Here is a 22407-nt window from a genome sequence, read left to right as displayed (position 1 = left end):
GTGTAACACAAATTGTGTAAATGTCTGAGGGTGTAATTTAATAGTCAAATAATATGCCGGAAATATGTTTGCCATTTTTTTGCAACCTTTAAATTTTCAAAATAAGAGTAGAATATACACATATTAGTGAATGGTGTTCAGATAATGTATCGAAAGATATTAAAAAACTTTAAACAAAGAACAGATCTATAGTATAGATGTATCTACAGACAACTACCTCCCTTCCTTTTTCTAAGACCTCTTTCTTCTGCCTCTAAATTATTTTCTGCTACTTGACTGTGTTTTTATAAGCGACACAATTGGTTGATTTTTAATGACACAATAGAAGGGTTGCACAAGGTGGTTGCGATGGTTAGATAGAGTTATTTAATCCTTTCTCCATCTAGCGTTTTACTCTAATAAACAGAGTTTAAAAGTCCAATCTAAACTACGAGGGAACTCCCCCCCCCCCCCAAAGATAACATGACAATTCCTAGATTTTAGTTGGCATATCAACACAACTAATTAAGAATATAGAATAGCCATAGCCTAGGCAACAAGCGCAACACATTACACAAATAAAATAACTTTAAATGGCGGATTTTTTTGCTAATTTTGAAAGATTTTTTTGCTAAATTGGTTGAGCAAGGATGTTTGAGTTTAGAGGTTATCCAGCAAAGTTTATCTAAATTTGAAACTGTGCATAAAGGTCTGAAACTTGTGGGTTAAAAATCTGCTTTGTGCAGAATTGTTATACAATACATAACAAACACAAGGACATTTATTAATAAACTGCAAAAGTATGTTCGTTTTTTATGTTCTTTAAGACCTCGAAACTACTAGACAGTTCAGGTTTCTCCTTTAGGGATGGTTTATACTAATGTTATTGAACTCGGGAAGGAAAGGGGACATTAGTTGTTTATTACACTAGTCCCCAAAGTTTTTCATAATGTTTTCTTATTCGTTGCCTTAACATACTTGGGGTCTTTTAATGAATTTTGATTAGTTGATTCATTAAGTTGCGTGTCCAAACGTTTCAACAAATAATTGTTTTCTACAGGAGAGGGGATTTTGTGTATTATCATTAGGGATGTACATCAATTTATATGCCAGTGTCTTATTACTTTAGGTCCCTGTATCAAACTACAATCTAATGTGAATGGGGGATTAAATCTTTCTTCTCCCTTTAAGAAAGTGCCTTAAAGGATTACAAAAAGTATACAACAACAAAATGAAATAATAAAAATAATAAATGTTATAATTTTCAATTAAGAGGGAAAATTAGAAATCCTACGCATTTTCCTATACAACTATTATGACTCTAAATTTTCTCCAGAAATTTTTTTCTTTAAAATTTATAATATTGTCTGTTCTTATTATTATAAACAGTTAAATGATATTGTTCCTTACATGCAAAAAAAGATATCCATTATACATGGGTTATTTTTGCAATAGAATTGGCGTTAACAAAAATATGATAGTTCATACATACATTTTTTTCAAGGTTTCAAGGGGGGGAAAGATTTCCTAAAAAGATTTTGGAAATTGCCTGAATTGTTATGCAATAAATGATTAATGAAACAATAGATTGATACTAAAATACTGTCTGATACTTTCACGGATATTGTGATACATAAATTTAAAGTGTAAATTGTAGAAAATCAGGGATCTAAAGGGATAGGGCAATGGCCGATCAATTAATGTGTTCAAAAACTAACAAAGGCAGTATAATATTCTGATTTAAAAATTTGATGCCAAAAGCTGTATTTTTGTTTCCCAACAAAGACCTATTTACGTGAATTGTTTGTTAAATATTGCTTCGCTACTTATGAGCATACTTCAATTGTTTTAAGAGACTCTTTCCTTTATCCATGCCATTAAAGATAGAACGAGAGGGAAATATAAATTATCTAAGTAGCAGGTATGAAAGTGTACATCCAGGGGAGGGCACATATAATTATTACTCACAAAAAAGTATTGTTTAAATGGGTAGACCTACCTATAGAATATACGTGGATATAATGACAGGGGAAAATTTGTCGTCAATTTAGGCTGTTTTAGGGCCTTTTTTGTTTTATTTTGGTGTCCGTGGTCAACTGTTTTTAAATTAGGTTCGAAACTCCCTTCCCTCTGATGAAAGATATAATTAGAACTGATACTACAACAAAATATATCAGGAAGTAAAAATTTACAGAAGAAAGTTCGGCAAACAAAAAGTTACAAAGTAGGAAAGCCATTTAATTTTTTTTTTGGCGCGAAATTCTGAGTTTTAAAAATGCGCGAAAATCCATAGCGAAAATGCCGCGTTCCTTTGTGTCCGCCGGTGGCTGGATGATCTGTGTGCGCACGAGTACGGATAACCAGGCCGACCCCTTGATCTCGCCGGCCTCGTTGCTACGCTCACACGTATACTCGCCGCCGTCCGTTGGCCGGACGCTGGCTATCAACAAGCTGCCATCCTCCAGAATCTGAATTCGGCCGGAAAAACTCACTTGACCACCTGAAAAAATTATATGAGAATAAACAATTTCACTTTTAATTTACCTAGAATTTGCATCATTTTGTAAAAATTTTCTATACAAGAAAAATAAGTTTTTTTGTCTGTAACAAACCAGAAGATTTTTGTGGAAATAAATCTACTTCAGTACAAGTTTAAGGTTAATAGGAAAATATAAAAAAATATTGTTTTTAACAAAAGAAGTTTTTATCTGCAAAATACACTATTATTATCTTTTATTTCTTATTTTATTTGTTACTAGCAAGTTATAACATTTAACGCCGATTGTAAAACATTTCTCGTACTGTTATCAAATATTAACCATTTATTTTCATGATCATTTTTTAAAATTAGGTTGTCTGTCTGTAACGAAACTATTCTATATTTCCTAGGAATTTTTTTTATCTAATTATGGGAAAGGGTACCTCCAATCTCCATGAAGCCACTTATAATGCCTTGGCTAAAAACAGCCGCATCTCATATTGGAATTGCAGTTAGAACTTTTAGAGAAATGATAGTATTATAGAAAGATAAGGTTCTTTAGAACGAAGGTCTATCAAACAACCCCCTCACCATCAAGATTAGAAACGTGCCTTCAGAAAACCTACTCATATCCTATTATATAAAGTAGTAAGTCTGTTGCATAGAAAAGTTTTAAAACTATTTTGGGGAAGGGAATCTTCACTCTCCCTAAAGAAATAGCCTCTAGAAAAAATAATCCCCCCCCCCCCCCGTAAAAAAACATATTTTTCCTTTACCTTATAAAAACAAATATTGAAAGTTAAGGGCCGACTTTTTCCCATTCCCATTACCTTAAGTGTCACTAGAGGCCTCTAGGGGCGTTGCCTCTATTATCATAAATAGCTGTAATACCCCTTTTAAAAAGTTGTAAGCCAGTTTTGGCCCAGTTATGCCACAAGAGTATGGAAACTTTTCACTTACAGGAAGCAAAACTTATGGAAATATTTTTTATGCAGGAAAGTTACTCTATAAATTATAAGTGAAGCTTGTTAGAAGGTCTTGTTTCACTAATATAGATTATTTCAAGAAAAAGTAATATTATAACTGAACCTTATTTTTTTTTATCTAATTTTGGGTAATAGTTAACTCTAGGTATCTATATAATGGATAATAAAAAAGGCATCTCTATAAAATTATTTACTTTTTAAGAAGGTTTACCGCCCCCAAAAATCTAGTCTAGTCTAGAAGCATACTGATAATGAGATAGATAGACATTTCGCTATCTAGTATTAGGATAGAAAGACATAAATTATCTATCTTTCCCGTATAAAATGTGACGTATATTAGAATGTACGATATTGCATTATACCCGCTGAGTTAGCTTTACATGAAATAGGCACATTTTTGGAGTTAAGCTACTCCGAAACTTTCATAGATAATAGAGAGAGATAATAGTTATTTACCGCATCGTATTATAAACAGCTTTCCGCGGATATAAAAATTCGGCAGCCTCTGTAGCGTTCAGCCGTAATTGTAAGTTCAGCCGTATCTGTAGCCGCCTGTCAAAATTTGCACAATTTTTTCCCAATCAAAAAATTCGCAGCAAATTTTTTGTTGTTTGCAGTTCTATTTTTAAAAACAAACCACATGAAATTTTAAAGGGGGGAGGCGGATGTGCCACTTTTTGAAACCGAAAGTAAAACGTGCATGATCTCAGCCCATAAAAGAGTTACAGCTCTAAAATTCGGCACAGCAGTTGCTTAAGTGAAGAATAATATGGAACTGAGAAGAAACGGCGGCGGAACCGCCGCTCCCGCCGAAAAACCGCCGTTTTCCACCGAATTCGTTTTTGCCTTTTTTCGCCAAATTAGACAGTTCTCAATCATCTGAGATAAACTTTTTTCTCATAAAAATTTCCCTTATATTTTCACGTGACGCTTATAATATAACACTTATAACATGTCAATATTAAAAATAAGTGTAAAATCTTACAAAAAAAAATTCGTCGCAAAACGGCGATTTTCGGCGGTTACGCCGCCGTTTCTTCACAGTTCCATATTGTTTTCCACAAAAGCAACTGCTGTGCCGAATTTTAGAGCTGTAACTCTTTTATGGGCTAAGATCATGCGCGTTTTACTTTTGGTTTCAAAAAGTGGCACATCCGTCTCCCCCCTTTAAAAAAAAATCTACATTGCTATGAATATTTTCGTTATTGCGGATTTTTTTGCCTGCATACTTGCAATATGAATTGAAACATTGCATTTTTTTTAGCCAGGGAGAGAGATGGATATTCTACGATTTTAATCAATTTAAATCCTGTAATATGTTCAATAGTCTGAAAATCAAGTTCTCAATAACTACTAAACTGATTGGGTTCTCTATTTTAGGTAAGCTTTACATAGCTTTTTCATTATTAGATTTAAGACTTGGGATGGTTTTAATATATTTTTATTGGGGGGGGGGGGAGGGGGTAGACCACCTCCCCACCTTTTTAATTTAATTATAAAAAATAAAAATTGGGGGAGGATGTACTTTTTGTCTTACCTCCCCCAAAAAAGTTATAAACATTTCCATTTTTCATAGGTTATCAAGTTTTCTAACCTAACAAATACAAACTCATAAGATTAAATTTAATAAAATTTTTCCTCATCCAAATGCAGAATAGTTTAATAATATGGCGGTATTTTTCTTAAAATCTGACGTCCATACACAAAAGAGAAACCAAAATTTCTCTTTTTTTAATCACTAGCAACCACGCACCTAGATGCCTCTAGATGCTCTTGAGATAGGTTTAAAAAAGAAATTGTTGGGTTGGAGGTGGGGTTATTTTTTTTTCTAGTGCTAAATTTTCTTCTTCTGAGGGTGGTTGTATCCTCCCCCAAAATAGTTAAAAACCTTCCCAGTATCAATGAAATTCTACATTGTAAAGGAGAACTATATCGGGTTCAGTGGTTAGCTACATCCTTCGGTACACACATAGACAATGACATCCTGTTACTTTATTGAAGGACTATAAAACAACTTGTTATTAATGGTATTGCTATTTCTGTTTATTCAACCTTATGCTACTTTTTATAGTAAGTTTGTCAGTGTATAAACACCCCAAATTCTTGCTCGATTATTTTAAAACATTCCCTTGACCCAGAAAAAACGACAGACTTTAAAATTTTGCATAGGAATCGCACAAAATGAAACGTAAGGTATAATTTTTGCATGGTTAAACCTTGCTATTTTCTTTTGCTTAGATTTTCATATTTTTTAATGTTTTTCTTTTTTATTTAAAAAGAATGAACTTAAATAGACTGTTATATCCATTAGTAGTGGAGCTTTAGAAGCCAGCAAAATTTAGGTAAAAAATTAACAGTAATGTATTATACACTAGCTTAAATATCAAAATAGAATGGCTTTAAACCATCAAATGTAAAGCTTACATAAAAAAATAACTTTATCGCTTCAGTAATCATTAAGAATCTAAGCTTCAGACAAAAGCCCTTACTACTTTATATAATACGATATAATATCAATAAAAAGGTAAAAAACGAATGGATTCTTTATACAAAGCCATTGCACTAGTAAACGAGGATGACAACATCCATGAGTAGTAAAGCACTATAAATTCATGGAAGGACAAACAGACAAAATGAATTATATAGAAGATGTTCATTTAATAAATATGTAATAATTCATAGAAATCACGAAACCTTTCTGGAAAAAAAAATATTTTTTTATGTCTTTTTATGCATGACCGACAGACTGACGGACAAAGTAAATCATACACGTCATGCTCATTGTTATTGGGAATCTTCACCAAAAATTCAGCAGTCAGCCTGCAGACAGACAAAGTGAATTATAAAGTAGCTTAGCTACTGAAAAAGGTAACTATTAACATTTAGTTGAAATCCTTTTTGGCATGTTACACATGTAAGATATTAATCTAATGGAGAAAAATCATAAAAAAAACATTTTCTTGGTTTTTCGTTACATAAATGTTTATTTGGCCAATAGTTATTTTGTATAGGTATCTATTTTGTAAAAAAATGGAAAATAGGTCATTATCGTAAATTATACATTAATAGTAGGTATAAACGCTGAATAGACAAGATTAGTTTTCAGGAAAACTGATGCCTTTTCAATAGAAAATGTTATTCTTCAACCATTTCTCGTTTTGTCTTTGTCTAAGCAAATCCAGAGACACAAACGGACGTAGAACATGGTTTTGGAGGACCAAAGGGCCATCCAAATGACGAGAAAACTATAAATGAATTGGTGGAAAATTGAAAACGATAAGCCTTTTTTCCGGGTCGAATAACTAACCCTGCAGGGCAATCATTACATCATTACCATTTACCTAACCTAACATATAATAACCTATCAAAGCTACTGTGAAAATAAGACGAATTCCGCTACTTCGTTTTCTTTTCATAATCCCTTTTTAAATAAAAACACTTACCATTAAAGTACCAAGTGACGTTTGGAGCGGGGGCACCCTCGGCATGACACACAAGAGTGGCGTCTTTACCATCCAGGGCTGTTTGGTTCACTGGCGGAGATATAAACACGGGTACAGATGCTGAAAAAGATAGATAGATAGTATTAATAAGATATAAAATAGGTCAGATAGTTAGATATGAGGTAAGATAGAGATAGATATACAATAATATTGATATACCATCGGGGTAAAATTGGATTTGGGATGACACCAAAGGGAAGTGGGTACGAGAGGGATAAAATGACGAAGGTAAATTGAAAGAATTTCTTTAAGGGGGGGGGTGGGATTTTTTAATGGGCGATTTCTCTTGGGGGGGGGGGGGGGTATCCGCCGCCAAAATTAGTTATAAACCTTCTGGGCCTTTTCATGAGAATCTACACTGTACAGAAGAACTATATGGATTCAGTGGTTAGCGAGATCCTTCAGTACAAAATAAACATTGACATAGATCTTGTTACTTTTGTATAAGGATAAAATACCAACGCTTTATAGACTTTAGGTCGGTTAGTTGTCATTTAATCATATGTATTACGTTTTATAGAATATTATTATTTGTTTTTGAATAGAAAGTTGTAAGTAAAATTATTAAACTATCAAAATCATGAATACAAAAACATATCATAACTAACTTTGACATATTTTATCAAAGTTTTTTATTGTAGAAAATAGGACATTTATTTAACAATATACAAAAAAACGCCCTACATATTTTTTTTTGTAAAGGCATTAAGTAGGGTTACATATACTGTAAAAAATATCAAAATATCATAGCTTTGTAAATTCAGTGGCTCGGTATCTGGGTTATTTTCACCCCCACCCCCCCCCCCCCCCAACATTGTAGTAGTTTTTTTCGGGGGGACAACACAACTTTACTAGTTTATCCCCCCCCCCCCCTCGAAAAAAAAGCCTATAATATAAACAGAAATAGTTGTCACCCTGTTTTACAATTTAGAAAACAAAAACAGCATAAAAGAAAAGATGGAATATTTTTAAGAGTGTGCACTGTTGGCTCTGACTGACTAGCGTGACCAATTTTCAAGACCTGAAATTGAAAACGACCCTAACAAAGCAGCAAGATAGGGAATAAACAGGGGTCTAATTTTTGGCGATTTAAACCAATTTGAATTATGGAAGTTTGCGGAAAATGCGCTATACAATTTATTGTTATTTTTTGTAAACCTTATCTTTTTAACTAAAGAAGGTTTAAAATGGTTAAATCTGTTCTATTTAGCCGCAACAAAAAAAGCTTTAAACAATTTCATGTAAGGTATTATGCTAAGGAGACTTATTCTTATAAAATATGTCTCTCTTAAATTTTGATTTCCATAGTTGTATGAATTTTTATAAGACATAAGTATACATATTATATTGGTGTTTCTACACATCAAGCCAATAGAAGATAGCAACAGATAGATAAAAGTAATGATGTAAAAGCTAATACCTATCCTATCCTATTTTTTTGTAAGTTTTGTTTGTCTGTCCGTTAAGATCTCACTCACTAATGAACCATTATTTGTAAGCTTCACATAGGGCTTAGGATGATTTTTAACAATTTCATTTGGAATCATCAGTGATAAGGAGATTTTAGGCTACTTTTCTGCCCCTTGTCTCCTATTCCCTAAGAATACAAAGCCCCTAGTAAATGCACTAACACAACACAAATATATACATGGTCATTACATGCAGTAGCCGTTTTAATATTTGTTCAGAGATAGGACATTGGGAAATAAAATTTATCTTAACCAAAACCTTATCATGTATGGAAATGGCAATCACGGTTAGAATAATCAAACTTCACATATACAATAAGAAAAACAAATTATGCCAGTTTGTATGAAACTTTGATAAAAGATATTCAATAGATGACTTTTGAAAATAATTTTTACATCGGAGTAATAAAATTCGTCACCCGATGTCTTTTGGGGTCTTAAAAAGGTTGTAGAATTTTGTAAAGTTTAATTACGCTTTTCTAAAGAAATTGCAAGTTACAACTTGAATTGGTAATTGGACAGTGCTTTTTAGGGAAGCACCGTCTTAGCAAAGAACAGCAGAGAAGCAAATAAAGATAAACAAGTTGATTTATCTGTAACTTCTAAAAGGTTCCCTATCCCCCCTAAAAAAGGAAACATATTAATGGATAAGTCCCAACTTATTATGAATTTTATTCTTGTTAAAAAAACTCTAAAAAAACTAACTTACTTTTTACTCTAAGCCAGGTGTAGCCAGTCACGTGCCCCGCAGGGTTAATTCCTTCGCATTGAAACATTCCAGAATCCTCACGTCTCATGTAACTGAAATAAAACAATAACTGTTAATTTACAAGTTGCTACGCTTTATTTGTACGGTCCTTATTGACTTTGAGATTCCAACCATGCTAAAGTTGAATAAATGTTATGTATGTTATGATATATTGTGAAATCTATTTTGAAATCTATGATTTTTAAAAAAAATATTCTGCAAAATCAAACCTATTGGTGTATTTATGTAACAAAGTTAAAGAACAAGGAAAGGAATGAAATAAAATTTATGAATGTAGAGAGTTTTAAGAAAACAGTAGGTAAATTTTCATAAAATAGCCAAACAAAAATTATGGCATACATAAGTATCAAGGATTTTTAAATGTGTCAATTTACAAGTTGTATTTTTTAACCAACACCCTTTATTAGCTTTCCAATAAACTGTTTAAAAAAATAAAAATTACGCGATAAATGCAAATGTTTATTGTGATGAATAAACACAAGAGCAGCCTAGTGCAAAGTGGAATGCGAAAAGTTTTCGAAATGTGTCAAAACTCTGCCCAAAGTTCACAACAAAATTATGTCCAAACAATGTTACTATTAGTAAAAGGTAAGGTTATTAATTCTTTAATGAAAAAAAATATATTGGGATAAGATTTGTGATTTTAAGGGACTGTGTTTACTACAGATTGGTGGATTGGAAAAATAGCCTAAAACCATTTTTGGTTATTATAGGAAAGCTTTCATTACAAAATAAGGGGGGGGGGGGGGTTAATGCAACCATCTCGTAATCAATGATTAAATGGCACTTAGAATTCGAATTTCGATCTGAAATTTTGCATGAGTAATCCTTGGTAGGTCTATTTTCCCTAAATCAAACAAAAAGTTGGAAAAGTAACGGCTGGCGGCTCAGCCGTTTAGCCGTTTTTTGTCTTTTTTCAGGGCAAATTCATCATTAATTCCGTAATCAACTTTTTAAGGCATATTTTTTGTTTACTTCATGTTAAAGGATAGCAATAACCATTTTTTAGATTTCTAGTACCAACAGCTACCGGCTAGAACCGTTTGATAACGTTTTGGAGCGACACAAAGTATTATATGGAGATTATTTGCTCTTAAGATGGCTAAAAAATGACGAAACAGCTGAGCCGCCAGCCGTTAGCCGTCACTTTTTCAACTTTTTGTTCGATTTAGGGAAAATAGACCTACCAATGAATATTAATGCAAAATTTCAGATCGAAATTCTAATTTTAAGTGCCATTTAATCATTGATTACGAGATGGTTGCATTAACCCCCCCCCCCCCTTATACCAAATTCTTCAAACGAATTACTATATTATAACTTATTCTTACAATTGGAATTAGCTCGGCTAACAATAATAAGATGTATATTTTAGTGATGGGAATCCGGATCCGGAATCCGAATCCGGAATCCGCCCAATTTTCGGCCAATTTTGGAATCCGAATCCGGATCCGGAATCCGTTTTTTATAGCGGATTCCGGATTCTAAATTGGTAGGCTAAAATTACCGTCTTTTTTCTTACAACTCCCTCTGTTTGAAGGCAAAGATCAAAAAAAATTCTTCTACATAACAAATTTTAATAATCACTAATGTGATGTAAATGTTTTAGTTATGCTGGAAGTCAACACTTTAAACAAATCAAGGCTTCAACCAAGTAACATAGTGATAAATTAACGAAAAAAGCTATCCCTCTGTGACGGACGGCCTTTTAAAATACTGCTAGAATCCGGAATCCGAATCCGGAATCCGCCAAAAATAAGAATCCGGAATCCGCAAGAATCCGTCACTTTTTTTGACGGATTCCTTCAGAATCCGGAATCCGAATCCGGCCCAAAAATTCGACGGATTCCCATCCCTAGTATATTTGCTATTGTTTAATATTGTCTATATTGTATAAACATACAGATATAAATATTCATTTGAAACAGATTTCTCTAATTTCATCTCAAGATTTCATTATACAATTAAATATTAATTAGTAGCGCAGCTACTCTATGATTGTCTTGTCTGTCAGTTTATGTGTGTAAACATAACACTTACCAATCTTATGTTAATAGAAACAAGAATTTGAATTTGAAATATTATTGATTAATGATTTATATTGGAAATAGTTACCATTAAATAGTATTTAACTTAATAAAGCTTACTAAGAAATACGTATACCAAATATTGAATACTTAAACAAACTTTATAATTAATGGAATATAGGTTTTAATGGAATAAAAAATAACATTACTCCAATATTAGATGTTTGCTTATAGGTTATCAATTATAGACAAGTATGCTTTATATTTTTTAATACCGAAAATATATAAAATATTTTTTGTCGAGTTTGCAAAAAAAATTAAAAATAATATCCTTTTACAAAGTAACAGGATATTTGTCTGTCTGTGTGTACCGAAGGATCTCGCTAACCGCTGAACCGATTTGATTCTCCTTTCTACAATGTAGCTTTTCATAGGTCCTGGGAAGATTTATAACTATTTTAGGGGAGAGTATCATCTTCTCCTAAAAGAAATCGCCCAAAGAAAAAATTCCCTCCCCCCTAAATATTTTTTGCTTCTTCTTTTAAAAATATGGGGGATGTAAACTTCCCCCATTTCCACCTTAAATGTCCATAGAGGCCTCTAGGATCAGAGCGTATAATATAGTAGTGAAATAAGACAGTAATTGAAATTGTAAAATTTTTTTCAATTTCTATCTTTCATGCGAATATTTATAGTTTTTTTTCTAGATCTGTTACAGATGTTAATAATGCTTATACAATACAGAAAATAGTACAAATTAGCAAATCTAAATTTGAGGTATTGATAGGTATACAAATAGCTCCATAGACCATTTAGACTAATGTCAAGATTACAGATTCATTAAATAACATTTAAGTTAAACAGACAAACAAATTCTACTTTTTCAACTGCAAAACTATTAATCCACATTTCAAATAACTAAAACAGAAATTTGAAATTTTTCCGTTTTTTAGGAACGCCTTTTTAAGATCTAATCTATTGCAAAATTAGAAATTGGCCAAAAATGGTAAATATATTTCTACTTCAAAAATTGCTTTTAAAGAAGCATGTTTCAAATTGAGCTATTTAAGATGAACCTACGTTCTATTACTGAGATGATTTTAGGTGATAAAAATTCTTGCTTCAAGTATTAGTTTCTTCAAATATAATACTTTTTTCCATCAGCATATGAATTATTCGGAAATTCTGTATTTATTTATTTATTTAATAGAACTTTATCCTTTTATTAGGTATAGTATTAAGTTTTATAATATTCTGTGTCTGAAGCTTAAGATCTCAATAGCTACTGAACTAATTGAGTTCTCTATTTTAATTAAGCTTTACATAGGTCCTATGATGGTTCCAGTATTTTCATGTTCGCCCCTTTCTGCCCCTTTGAATACAGTGCTCCTAGATGCTACGAGAGCAACCGCTAGTTAGGTGCAGTGTTTTTAATGTTTAAGTTCCGTAGTATGGATGTTGTGATACTTTTTTAGTTTTAGTAAAGTGTAGATTGTATCATCCTATTTTAATATTTTGAATTTATGAAAAGTGACATAACACGAAACTCACACGAACTGAGATAAGCATTCGTCGACAATTAATGAAAGTTGTCAAAACTGACTTAATATCGACATGGCTAATAACAATGGCCGAAAAATTGAAGTAATCCCAAATAATGATACAGAAAAAAAATACCCCATCTGTAGATTGCAATTAGTGCAGTGGTTGAAATGTTTGAAAACTACTCAATCAAATTAAAATTGAACCAACAAATTAAAATTGAAATAAATCCCAAAGTTGTTTAGCCAACGAATGAGAAAATATTATTATAAAACTAGACTAGTGTAATAAACAGCCCAATCTCCTCTCCCTCCTTGCTAATCTCATTTTTTTCAATTAGGTCAATTTGAATTTGTAAAATACAATATAGTCAAACCAAAAAAGGAAGTTTTATGAGTTATAATTTAAGTGTATTGTTAAGAACTACCGACAAATGAGCAAAAAAAATCAAGGATTACCTTATAATCAAGTAGCAGCGCAATAACAGAATACAAAATTGAAAACATAGTGCAATTTTAACTATACCCCCAATGATTTCAAGCTTAGAAAGGGCAGATTTAAAAATTACTTGGTGAAAAGGATTTTTTTTTTATCTTCAAATGACCTCTCCCCAAATGAACCCCACTACAAAAAAAACTTCTCTAAAATGATTACTAGAAAGCAATAAACTAATTTTATGCTTCAAGGTCCAAATCCTTTGTGAGTTGAGTGTTCATGTAATATAGAAACTTTGTAAAATTAGCTGAAAATGATACTTCTATGAATAGGATTCAAATACAATTACTTATAAGTATTATTAGTAGATATCCTCAAAAGAATTTCTTTATAAGCTTATGGTAAATTAGTAAACTGAGTTCAAAAATTTACAAATGTTTTGCTATTTTAATGTTCTGCAGCTGTTTTATATCAACACTAATTTTACGTTAAAAACATGGCTGTAAAAAAGCTCATGCCGTTTGTTTGAAATAAGAGAACCTTTTTTAGGTTAAATATATTTAACTTAATGATTTTCTTCAGCTAATTAGATTTTAAGTGGAGTAGTTTCTCTATAACTAAGTTATTTCAGTAAGTACGTCCATCACTTGATTTTCTGATTGTTGTACACAACTATTAGTTCAAAAAGCTTTGCTATTTCGTGACTATTATTGTTTCTTTTTTAGCTTTTCAGGGAAGCTACACACTTTAAAGGTACTAGATAGATATTTTAGACATTACAAAAACAAACCATGTTTAATTTCAATAAATATTGAAAATTGAATTTGATACCCAATTATTTTTAAGACCCATTGGGTTTGGAAAGGAAAAAACATTAACAAGAATGAACTTATTCAAAGTATAACAGATAAAAACCAGTAAAATATTGCATAATTGCAGTGCAGTATTCAATATGAACTTATTGCATAAGAACCAAACTTTTGAGAGAAAAAAAAACCTTTTTAAGATGCTAATTTTAGGCCCTGCAAGTTTAGAGCTCCCAACAGGGATAGACTTTTTTTCTCTTAAAAATATATTTAGATGATGGGGAGGGGGGGGAGGGAACTTCGTTGGTCCAAGAATAAGTTTGACAGAAATCGCCAGTTAGATGTAGCTGATATTTATTAGAAGAAAAGCAAACATACAGACGGAATAATCAATCAATAGAGTAACTACTCTACTTTAAAAAAAAAAGGCAATATACACCATGCGTTACTAATTCCTAGGTCGTGAACCCTATTTCTGGAAAAATAAAAAAGCTTTCCAACACAATTTTCAATCAACAAATCATAACATAATTTTAAGTTACAGAAGACTAAAATTTGGCTGTAAAGTATCGAGAAACACGTCTCCAAAAATCACTGAAAATTTCTAGAACTGTTCTTCAAATAACACTTAGGATTTTAGAGTGTGTAAAAAAACCAACAAAATATGGCCAAATTTTTTTTACATTTTTTAACAAGCCATCTTATTTGGGTATATCCATTGGTATACTTTGTAGATATCTATAAAAGGTATGTTTACAAATTTGAAACATAATATAATATTTCAGAAATAAATCTGAAAAATCAAATAGCATTTATTTAGCTTTTCAAGACACATTTTCTAAACTGTTTTGTGTTGACAACTTGACTATAGACTTGTAGATTAAAATCTCAGTGTAGCCTAAACTCAAGCCATTGTGGAATAAAAAAGGTTTAGTATTTGTCAATATAAAGGCATTTTTTTGGGGGGGGGGGGGGGGGTAGGAATGTTATTTTGTAGGAGGGTTGGTTACAATTACTGAATAATGTTGTACACTATGAGTGATCTTAAGGGATTAGTCAATAGAAGATAAATTGATATACATACCCGATGTAAATTTTAAAAGTTTGGACACAGCTCGTTTTGAACCAATCAATCAAGATTTGATATAAGGACCCAAAGTTCTTAGGACATAAAATGGGGGAAGGTGTTTATGAAATTTTTGTATCAGATTAATTTAATGTCAATTTTCCCTTTTACTTTAATCACATTTAACATTTATTTGTATTTTTTTGCTGCCTTAAAAATATTTTAATCAAAGTCTTATGCTTAATAAGGGAAAATGTAAATAAAGCAATATTTTATTCTCTTTTTAACATGCAAAAAGAAAATATCTAATTTAAGGATAACACAATAGATTTACTAATTTGTTTTTTAACGCTATTTTAGTTTTTTTTATAGACTACCTACTAGATTAGTATTTAGGGGCGTTGTTTTAAAAGGGGGATTCGAGGAAAACAACTATCCCCAAGACTAAATATAAAACTAAGATGAGCTATAGCCTTTCCAGGACCTATACATATAAAGACACTTTTAGATGGAAAGCTCAATCCTTACAGTGGTTATTGAGATCTTAATGGACAAACAAACAAAATTTCATATTAAAGGATGGATAGAAAAAATATAAAGTGACTTGTAGACAATTAAACTAAGTTAACTCAAATTTAGAAGAGTACATAAAACTAAAGTTTGTGTGTTACAATCTTGATTTTGAATAAATGAAAAGGGAAAAAGAAGGAGTATACAGGAAGATTGGTAGTGATCTAATACAACAACCATTATTTTTATCCGTATTCAAAGCAATTCATTCATTTATTGAACATTTTTTAAAAGGATTTATAACATGATCTCATGAATTGATTTAAACGTATTTACTTATAAGAACAAAGAGTAGGTATAGTATCACTATTTAAAATATCTAAAATATTAGCGGTAATATGGAAACATTTGGAATTGATTTCCATTTGTAAAACTGCATTCAATAATAAGAACAAAGCATACATTTTTAAGCTAAAACATTTGTTTTTTTTTGTCCTAGGTATTTGAAAGTAATCCTTAAAGTTCTTTTGGACTGAATAAGTATTTTAAAAGTTTAAGTAAACTTTTGCTTTTTTTTACAAATGGGCCATCTTTTTTTAATTCAATAATATAACGTGTTTGTGTGTATGCCCTAAGATTTCGTAAACTAACGAAACTAATTAACAAATCTTCAGGGAAGTTAAGTATCAGTCCTGGAGGTCGGGTCATCTGACCTAAGAGATATGGCCCAAAGAAAAATGAATCTCAGGCCCCAAACTAAAATTTGCATGACCTTTCTTGTGGTGATGTTTATATTCCTTTATCCAGGATGATATATATACAGTGAATTATTAAACATCAATAGGGAAAAGGGCATTTGTTCTGCACATCCTTCATATCTATCTATCTATATTTTTAGTAGCGCAGCTACTTTATAAAGAGAAAATGTCAGTTCATTCGTTAAGCTTAGATAAGAAATTATTAGGCAAAAAATTATCTTTTTCATTACTTGTTAGTTAGATATTATTTCAAATTTTTAATGCATTTATTTTACTGCAGTTCTATTTTTGGACATAAATATAACCTATCGTTTTTTCCCTTTTTATATGCAAATAAATTTTTATATTTATTTATCTTAGCTTTAGGGGCAGATTTTTAACTTTTGCAATTCTTAGGTAAGCAGTTCCTTTTTAATATTGCGTTATTTTTTTCATTGATAACAGCCCCTTTTAAATAAAAAATAAACAATACCTACAGTTTTTTCCTTGATTTATAACAAAATCTTAAAATAATTATTACAATATCTTAAAATAAGAGCTGTGAATGCTTGTTACTTGAAATACCTTTTGAATTAAAATTATGCATATCTTAACATGTTGAGAAACCCTTGTTAATAATGTTTAAATAATACTACAAAAAAATGCTCTAGAATAGCAAAACATACACAATTTATTTGGTTACGAAAATAGCATAACTGTTTTATTAGGTAAGTAACTTTAAGAATTTAAGATTTTTTTTACACAAATATATCATTTTAATTCAACTTATCATTTAATCAATTTTATTTCAAGACTAATTGCTCATACTAAATATTTTTTTTATTTTGTATGCACACCCCTTGTTAGAGGCTTACATACCCTTTTCAATACAATGTTTACCTAACATTTATAACATTTGTTGAAAGAGTGTGGATACAAAACAGAAACAACAATAGTTTTCATGAAAACTGTTGCCTTTTTGAACAGAAATAATAATGTTTATGTCTTTTTAAGCAGGACCAACAGAACATTATAAAGTGGGTGAAAAGTTTGGACACTCAACTTACTAAACCAACCAATCAATATTCATTAAAAGTCCCCAAAGTTGTTAAGAAACCGATATTATAAACCTTTGGAGACTAGCGTCATAAACAGCCCATTGTCTCCTCTCACTCTGCTTTATTTACCTCAGATATTTAGCAGCAAAGATACAATAAAAAGTATATAATCCTAAGTTTTCAACAGTCAAAATAATAATCAATGAATATTTTGTTTATAAATAAAAAGGTCGTAAATTTTATATGTGTTGCCCCCCAACGACAGCTGAAAATCATGTATAGGTCTAGTGATTTTTTTCGAATTAATTTCGTTGTTGGTATAAGCTTAATATTTCTAATATTTACTTTCAATATAATTTTTGTTGAAATGAGAAAACCCTGAAATTTGTCTGACTTTAGTTCCTATAGTTTTGTTTGTTTTTAGTTTGAGGTAAAATATTACTAATATATCTTTTACAGTTCAGGATTAGGATGTTTGTCTGACTGTCTGTCTATTATATTGAATGTGAATTTATCAAAATCGAAATATATCTAGATTAATGTACAAAACAGTCTTCTAAAAAAAATCTTTTATTGTTCAGGATTTTCTGTAACCAGGTCTTAATTAAAAAAGTATGATTTCAGTGAGACAATGGAAAATATGGATATAGATCAACAACTCTTTCTTTCCCAAATATTTACAAAGGCAAAATTATTTTCAATGAGCTAAATTTTCGCAAATTCTTTTTCATTAATCATGAAGTTGTAGAACTTTGAAGTCGTATTTTTTTGCTGAAGCTTAAGATTTCAATAACAACTATAGGGAAGCTTCACAAAGGTCCTAGAATGGTTTTAGGCTATTTTCTGCCTCCTATCTAACCCTTTGAATTTAGAGCACTCTAGATGCTGGTGCACACCCGCTCTTACTAATAAATAAAAATAACAAGTACCTAGGTAATTTATCATTTATGCAAAAAAAAAACTATTTTTCAACAGTTCTATAAAAGGTTTCACTTAAAAAACAAGGATGACAACATTATCAAAAAGCGCAACTAAGATGAAATGTTTATCATATAACGAATATTACAAAAAAAACAAGTAACTTATTTTTTTCAATAGACTTAAAAGCTCCTTATTTTAATAATGTAATATTGAAATTAAGACTATTAGAAAAGATGACACAAACTTTTCTGTCTGTTTGTACTGACGGACATACAGTTTCTGTATGGTAGCTTTGCTACTATAAAAATAAACATAGAACGACTACTTACATATATGGATAGTGGTAGATGAAAATTTTTCTAGCTACAAATAAACTTTCATAGCAATAAAAAATAATGTATAACAGTAGGTTTACTGTCTAAATTATCAGGCTACTGTGCTGTTAAAATACTGTGACAAAAATTCTTGAAATTCTGACTTTTTGGTTACTTGACATATATCATGATAACATAGAAAGATATGTATACATACAATTCACAGATTTAAAGGGATAACCATGTTAGAAATGTTTTTAAAAAGTTAATTTTAGGTGGGGCGATTCCGTTTGGAGTATTGATATTCCCACTACGAAAAAAAACTCAAAACTACAAAAAAATTAAAATCATTATAATTTCCTCGAGTGACCAATCCCCTAGCCCCTGATTTAACTCCTTACATTTACAATGGACAATTTCTCTTTTAATTCATGTAATTTTTTATATATGTATGCATCTAAAAAGGTATTAAAAAGTTCACAGATGCGAAGCAAGCGAAGCAAATCTAAAGAAAAAATAGGAAAAAGACAGAACTCTATTGATTTTATAGGATTTCCAATCCAAAGACACTTTCAAACTGGACACGTTAGCCATTACTTCTCCCTAAGTTACCGAATCATTTTGCCCATACCAACATTATTTTATTAGTCAAAGGAGTTGAACCTTGGAAACCTGCTATGATGAATAGTTTTAAATTATAGAGATTCTACGCATATAAATTTGTAAAAACATTTAAATTTACAGCTACTCTAGGTGTCATTTATTTGATAAATAACTACTTTATCTGATAACTAATATTTATAGTCCTTAGGTTATGTATTTTAATTTTAAACTTATCCGTATATAAAGTTACATTATGGGTATAGTGTGTGTGTATGTTTAGCAAAGGAGCGCGATAACTACTGAACCGATATGGTTTTCGTTTACGTTGAAGCTTATCATAGGTCCAAGAAAGGTTTATAAATATGTTGGCAGAGGTTTTCTCGAAAGAAAAAGCGCTCCTTGGAATTTTTTATTTTCTCATTTAAAAACTTAAAAGACTTCGTGGAGAATCGACTTTGGGAGGATACCTCAACCCACACAAGTGAAAAAAATATCTCCTTAAGGGTCTCTAAAGGCATCTGGAAGCAAGGAAGGAAATGGGGCGGGGAGAGGATATACCCCAATTTTGATTAAACAAACTCTAGGGGCGCAGAACCTGTTATTTTTAGGGGAAAAGGGGAGGAAGGTTAAATTAATTCTGTTAAACAAGATTTGCATTTAATTCACACACAGAGATTATACAAACTCTATAGAACACCAGGGATAAGACAATGGATGATAATTTAATTCACAGAGAGATTATACAAACTCTATAGAACACTAGGGATAAGACAATGGATGATAATTTAATTCACAGAGATTATACAAACTCTATAGAACACCAGAGATAAGACAATGGATGATAATTTAATTCACACAGAGAGATTATACAAACTCTATAGAACACCAGGGATAAGACAATGGATGATAATTTAATTCACACAGAGAGATTATACAAACTCTATAGAACACCAGAGATAAGACAATGGATGATAATTTAATTCACAGAGATTATACAAACTCTATAGTACACCAGGGATAAGACAATGGATGATAATTTAATTCACAGAGATTATACAAACTCTATAGAACACCAGAGATAAGACAATGGATGATAATTTAATTCACACAGAGAGATTATACAAACTCTATAGAACACCAGGGATAAGACAATGGATGATAATTTAATTCACAGAGATTATACAAACTCTATAGAACACTAGGGATAAGACAATGGATGATAATTTAATTCACAGAGATTATACAAACTCTATAGAACACCAGAGATAAGACAATGGATGATAATTTAATTCACACACAGAGATTATACAAACTCTATAGAACACCTGAGATAAGACAATGGATGATAATTTAATTCACACAGAGATTATACAAACTCTATAGAACACCAGAGATAAGACAATGGATGATAATTTAATTCACACACAGAGATTATACAAACTCTATAGAACACCAGAGATAAGACAATGGATGATAATTTAATTCACACACAGAGAGATTATACAAACTCTATAGAACACCAGGGATAAGACAATGGATGATAATTTAATTCACACAGAGATTATACAAACTCTATAGAACACCAGAGATAAGACAATGGATGATAATTTAATTCACAGAGATTATACAAACTCTATAGAACACCAGGGATAAGACAATGGATGATAATTTAATTCACACACAGAGATTATACAAACTCTATAGAACACCTGAGATAAGACAATGGATGATAATTTAATTCACACAGAGAGATTATACAAACTCTATAGAACACCAGGGATAAGACAATGGATGATAATTTAATTCACAGAGATTATACAAACTCTATAGAACACTAGGGATAAGACAATGGATGATAATTTAATTCACAGAGATTATACAAACTCTATAGAACACCAGAGATAAGACAATGGATGATAATTTAATTCACAGAGATTATACAAACTCTATAGAACACCAGAGATAAGACAATGGATGATAATTTAATTCACACAGAGAGATTATACAAACTCTATAGAACACCAGGGATAAGACAATGGATGATAATTTAATTCACAGAGATTATACAAACTCTATAGAACACTAGGGATAAGACAATGGATGATAATTTAATTCACAGAGATTATACAAACTCTATAGAACACCAGAGATAAGACAATGGATGATAATTTAATTCACAGAGATTATACAAACTCTATAGAACACCAGAGATAAGACAATGGATGATAATTTAATTCACACACAGAGATTATACAAACTCTATAGAACACCAGGGATAAGACAATGGATGATAATTTAATTCACAGAGATTATACAAACTCTATAGAACACCAGAGATAAGACAATGGATGATAATTTAATTCACACACAGAGATTATACAAACTCTATAGAACACCAGGGATAAGACAATGGATGATAATTTAATTCACAGAGATTATACAAACTCTATAGTACACCAGAGATAAGACAATGGATGATAATTTAATTCACACAGAGATTATACAAACTACATAAAACATGGAACACATGACTCAAAATCTATTTCCACTCAACAGGTTTTGAATAGCCTAAAAGTTGAAGGCAATATAATTATCTTTATCACTTTCTATTAGTCTAATGTATATAAATCCTTTATTACACATGTAAAAGAGAAATTCTTCGATTTCAAACCATTTGAATTATGTATCATTTTCCACTATTCATTTTTGTAAGTAAAAAATCTTACTCCCAATAAAAAAAAAGTGAAAAAAAAATACGGGAGTGGAGGCGTTGGGGAGTGTAATTGGATAAGCTTTTACATGATCTAAATAGATTAAAATGTTAGAATATCTATCCCTCTCTGAGAATGTATGTAAGTGAGTGTTAAAGTGAGTTTAATTTAAGTACCACATACATATAAGTACTAAGGGTTGAAAACCAGCTAATAGAATTACAGGTGCATAGAATGATAATATACCTTTTGATGAAGGGAGGGAACATTGCACCCCCATAACATTGAATTAAAAGCTTTGGGGACTTAATTAGCAGTGTTCAAACTTTTCCAACAAAAATAACTAAAGAAGGGGTTATCTATTTATTATAATTGGGGGTATACAATATACATCCATCAATTAATCTACACTGTCCTATCGCATAAAGTAGAAATAGGTTTTAAATTTCTATTAACTTTAAAATTAAACATTAAAAGCGTAGCAAATCTATA

General features: G+C 31.0%; 2 protein-coding genes across 3 annotated transcripts in view; one reads left to right on the top strand and one right to left on the bottom strand.

Moving 5' to 3' along the window:
• The window catches only part of sdk (sidekick cell adhesion molecule), a 214935-nt gene that overhangs the window by 41374 nt on the left and 151154 nt on the right, over positions 1-22407 (bottom strand). For both annotated transcript variants that reach the window (XR_013882967.1, XM_080173856.1), the window contains exons 6-8: positions 9126-9217; positions 6888-7007; positions 2291-2479 (exon numbers count right to left, since the gene is read on the bottom strand). Coding sequence is in view for 1 of the 2 variants with exons in the window: in XM_080173856.1 (XP_080029982.1) it covers positions 2291-2479; positions 6888-7007; positions 9126-9217 (401 nt within the window). In the remaining variant the exon portion in view is untranslated. The remainder of the gene's footprint in view (positions 1-2290; positions 2480-6887; positions 7008-9125; positions 9218-22407) is intronic.
• The window catches only part of LOC145329580 (matrix metalloproteinase-9-like), a 142414-nt gene that overhangs the window by 57561 nt on the left and 62446 nt on the right, over positions 1-22407 (top strand). The gene's annotated exons all lie outside the window — the stretch shown is intronic.

This window comes from Acartia tonsa, chromosome 10 (genome assembly GCF_053477335.1).
Source record: "Acartia tonsa isolate MP-2025a chromosome 10, ASM5347733v1, whole genome shotgun sequence".
Lineage (NCBI taxonomy): Eukaryota > Metazoa > Arthropoda > Copepoda > Calanoida > Acartiidae > Acartia > Acartia tonsa.
The sequence above is the reverse complement of the archived record's forward strand: the minus strand, read 5'-3'. Positions and strand labels throughout refer to the sequence as shown.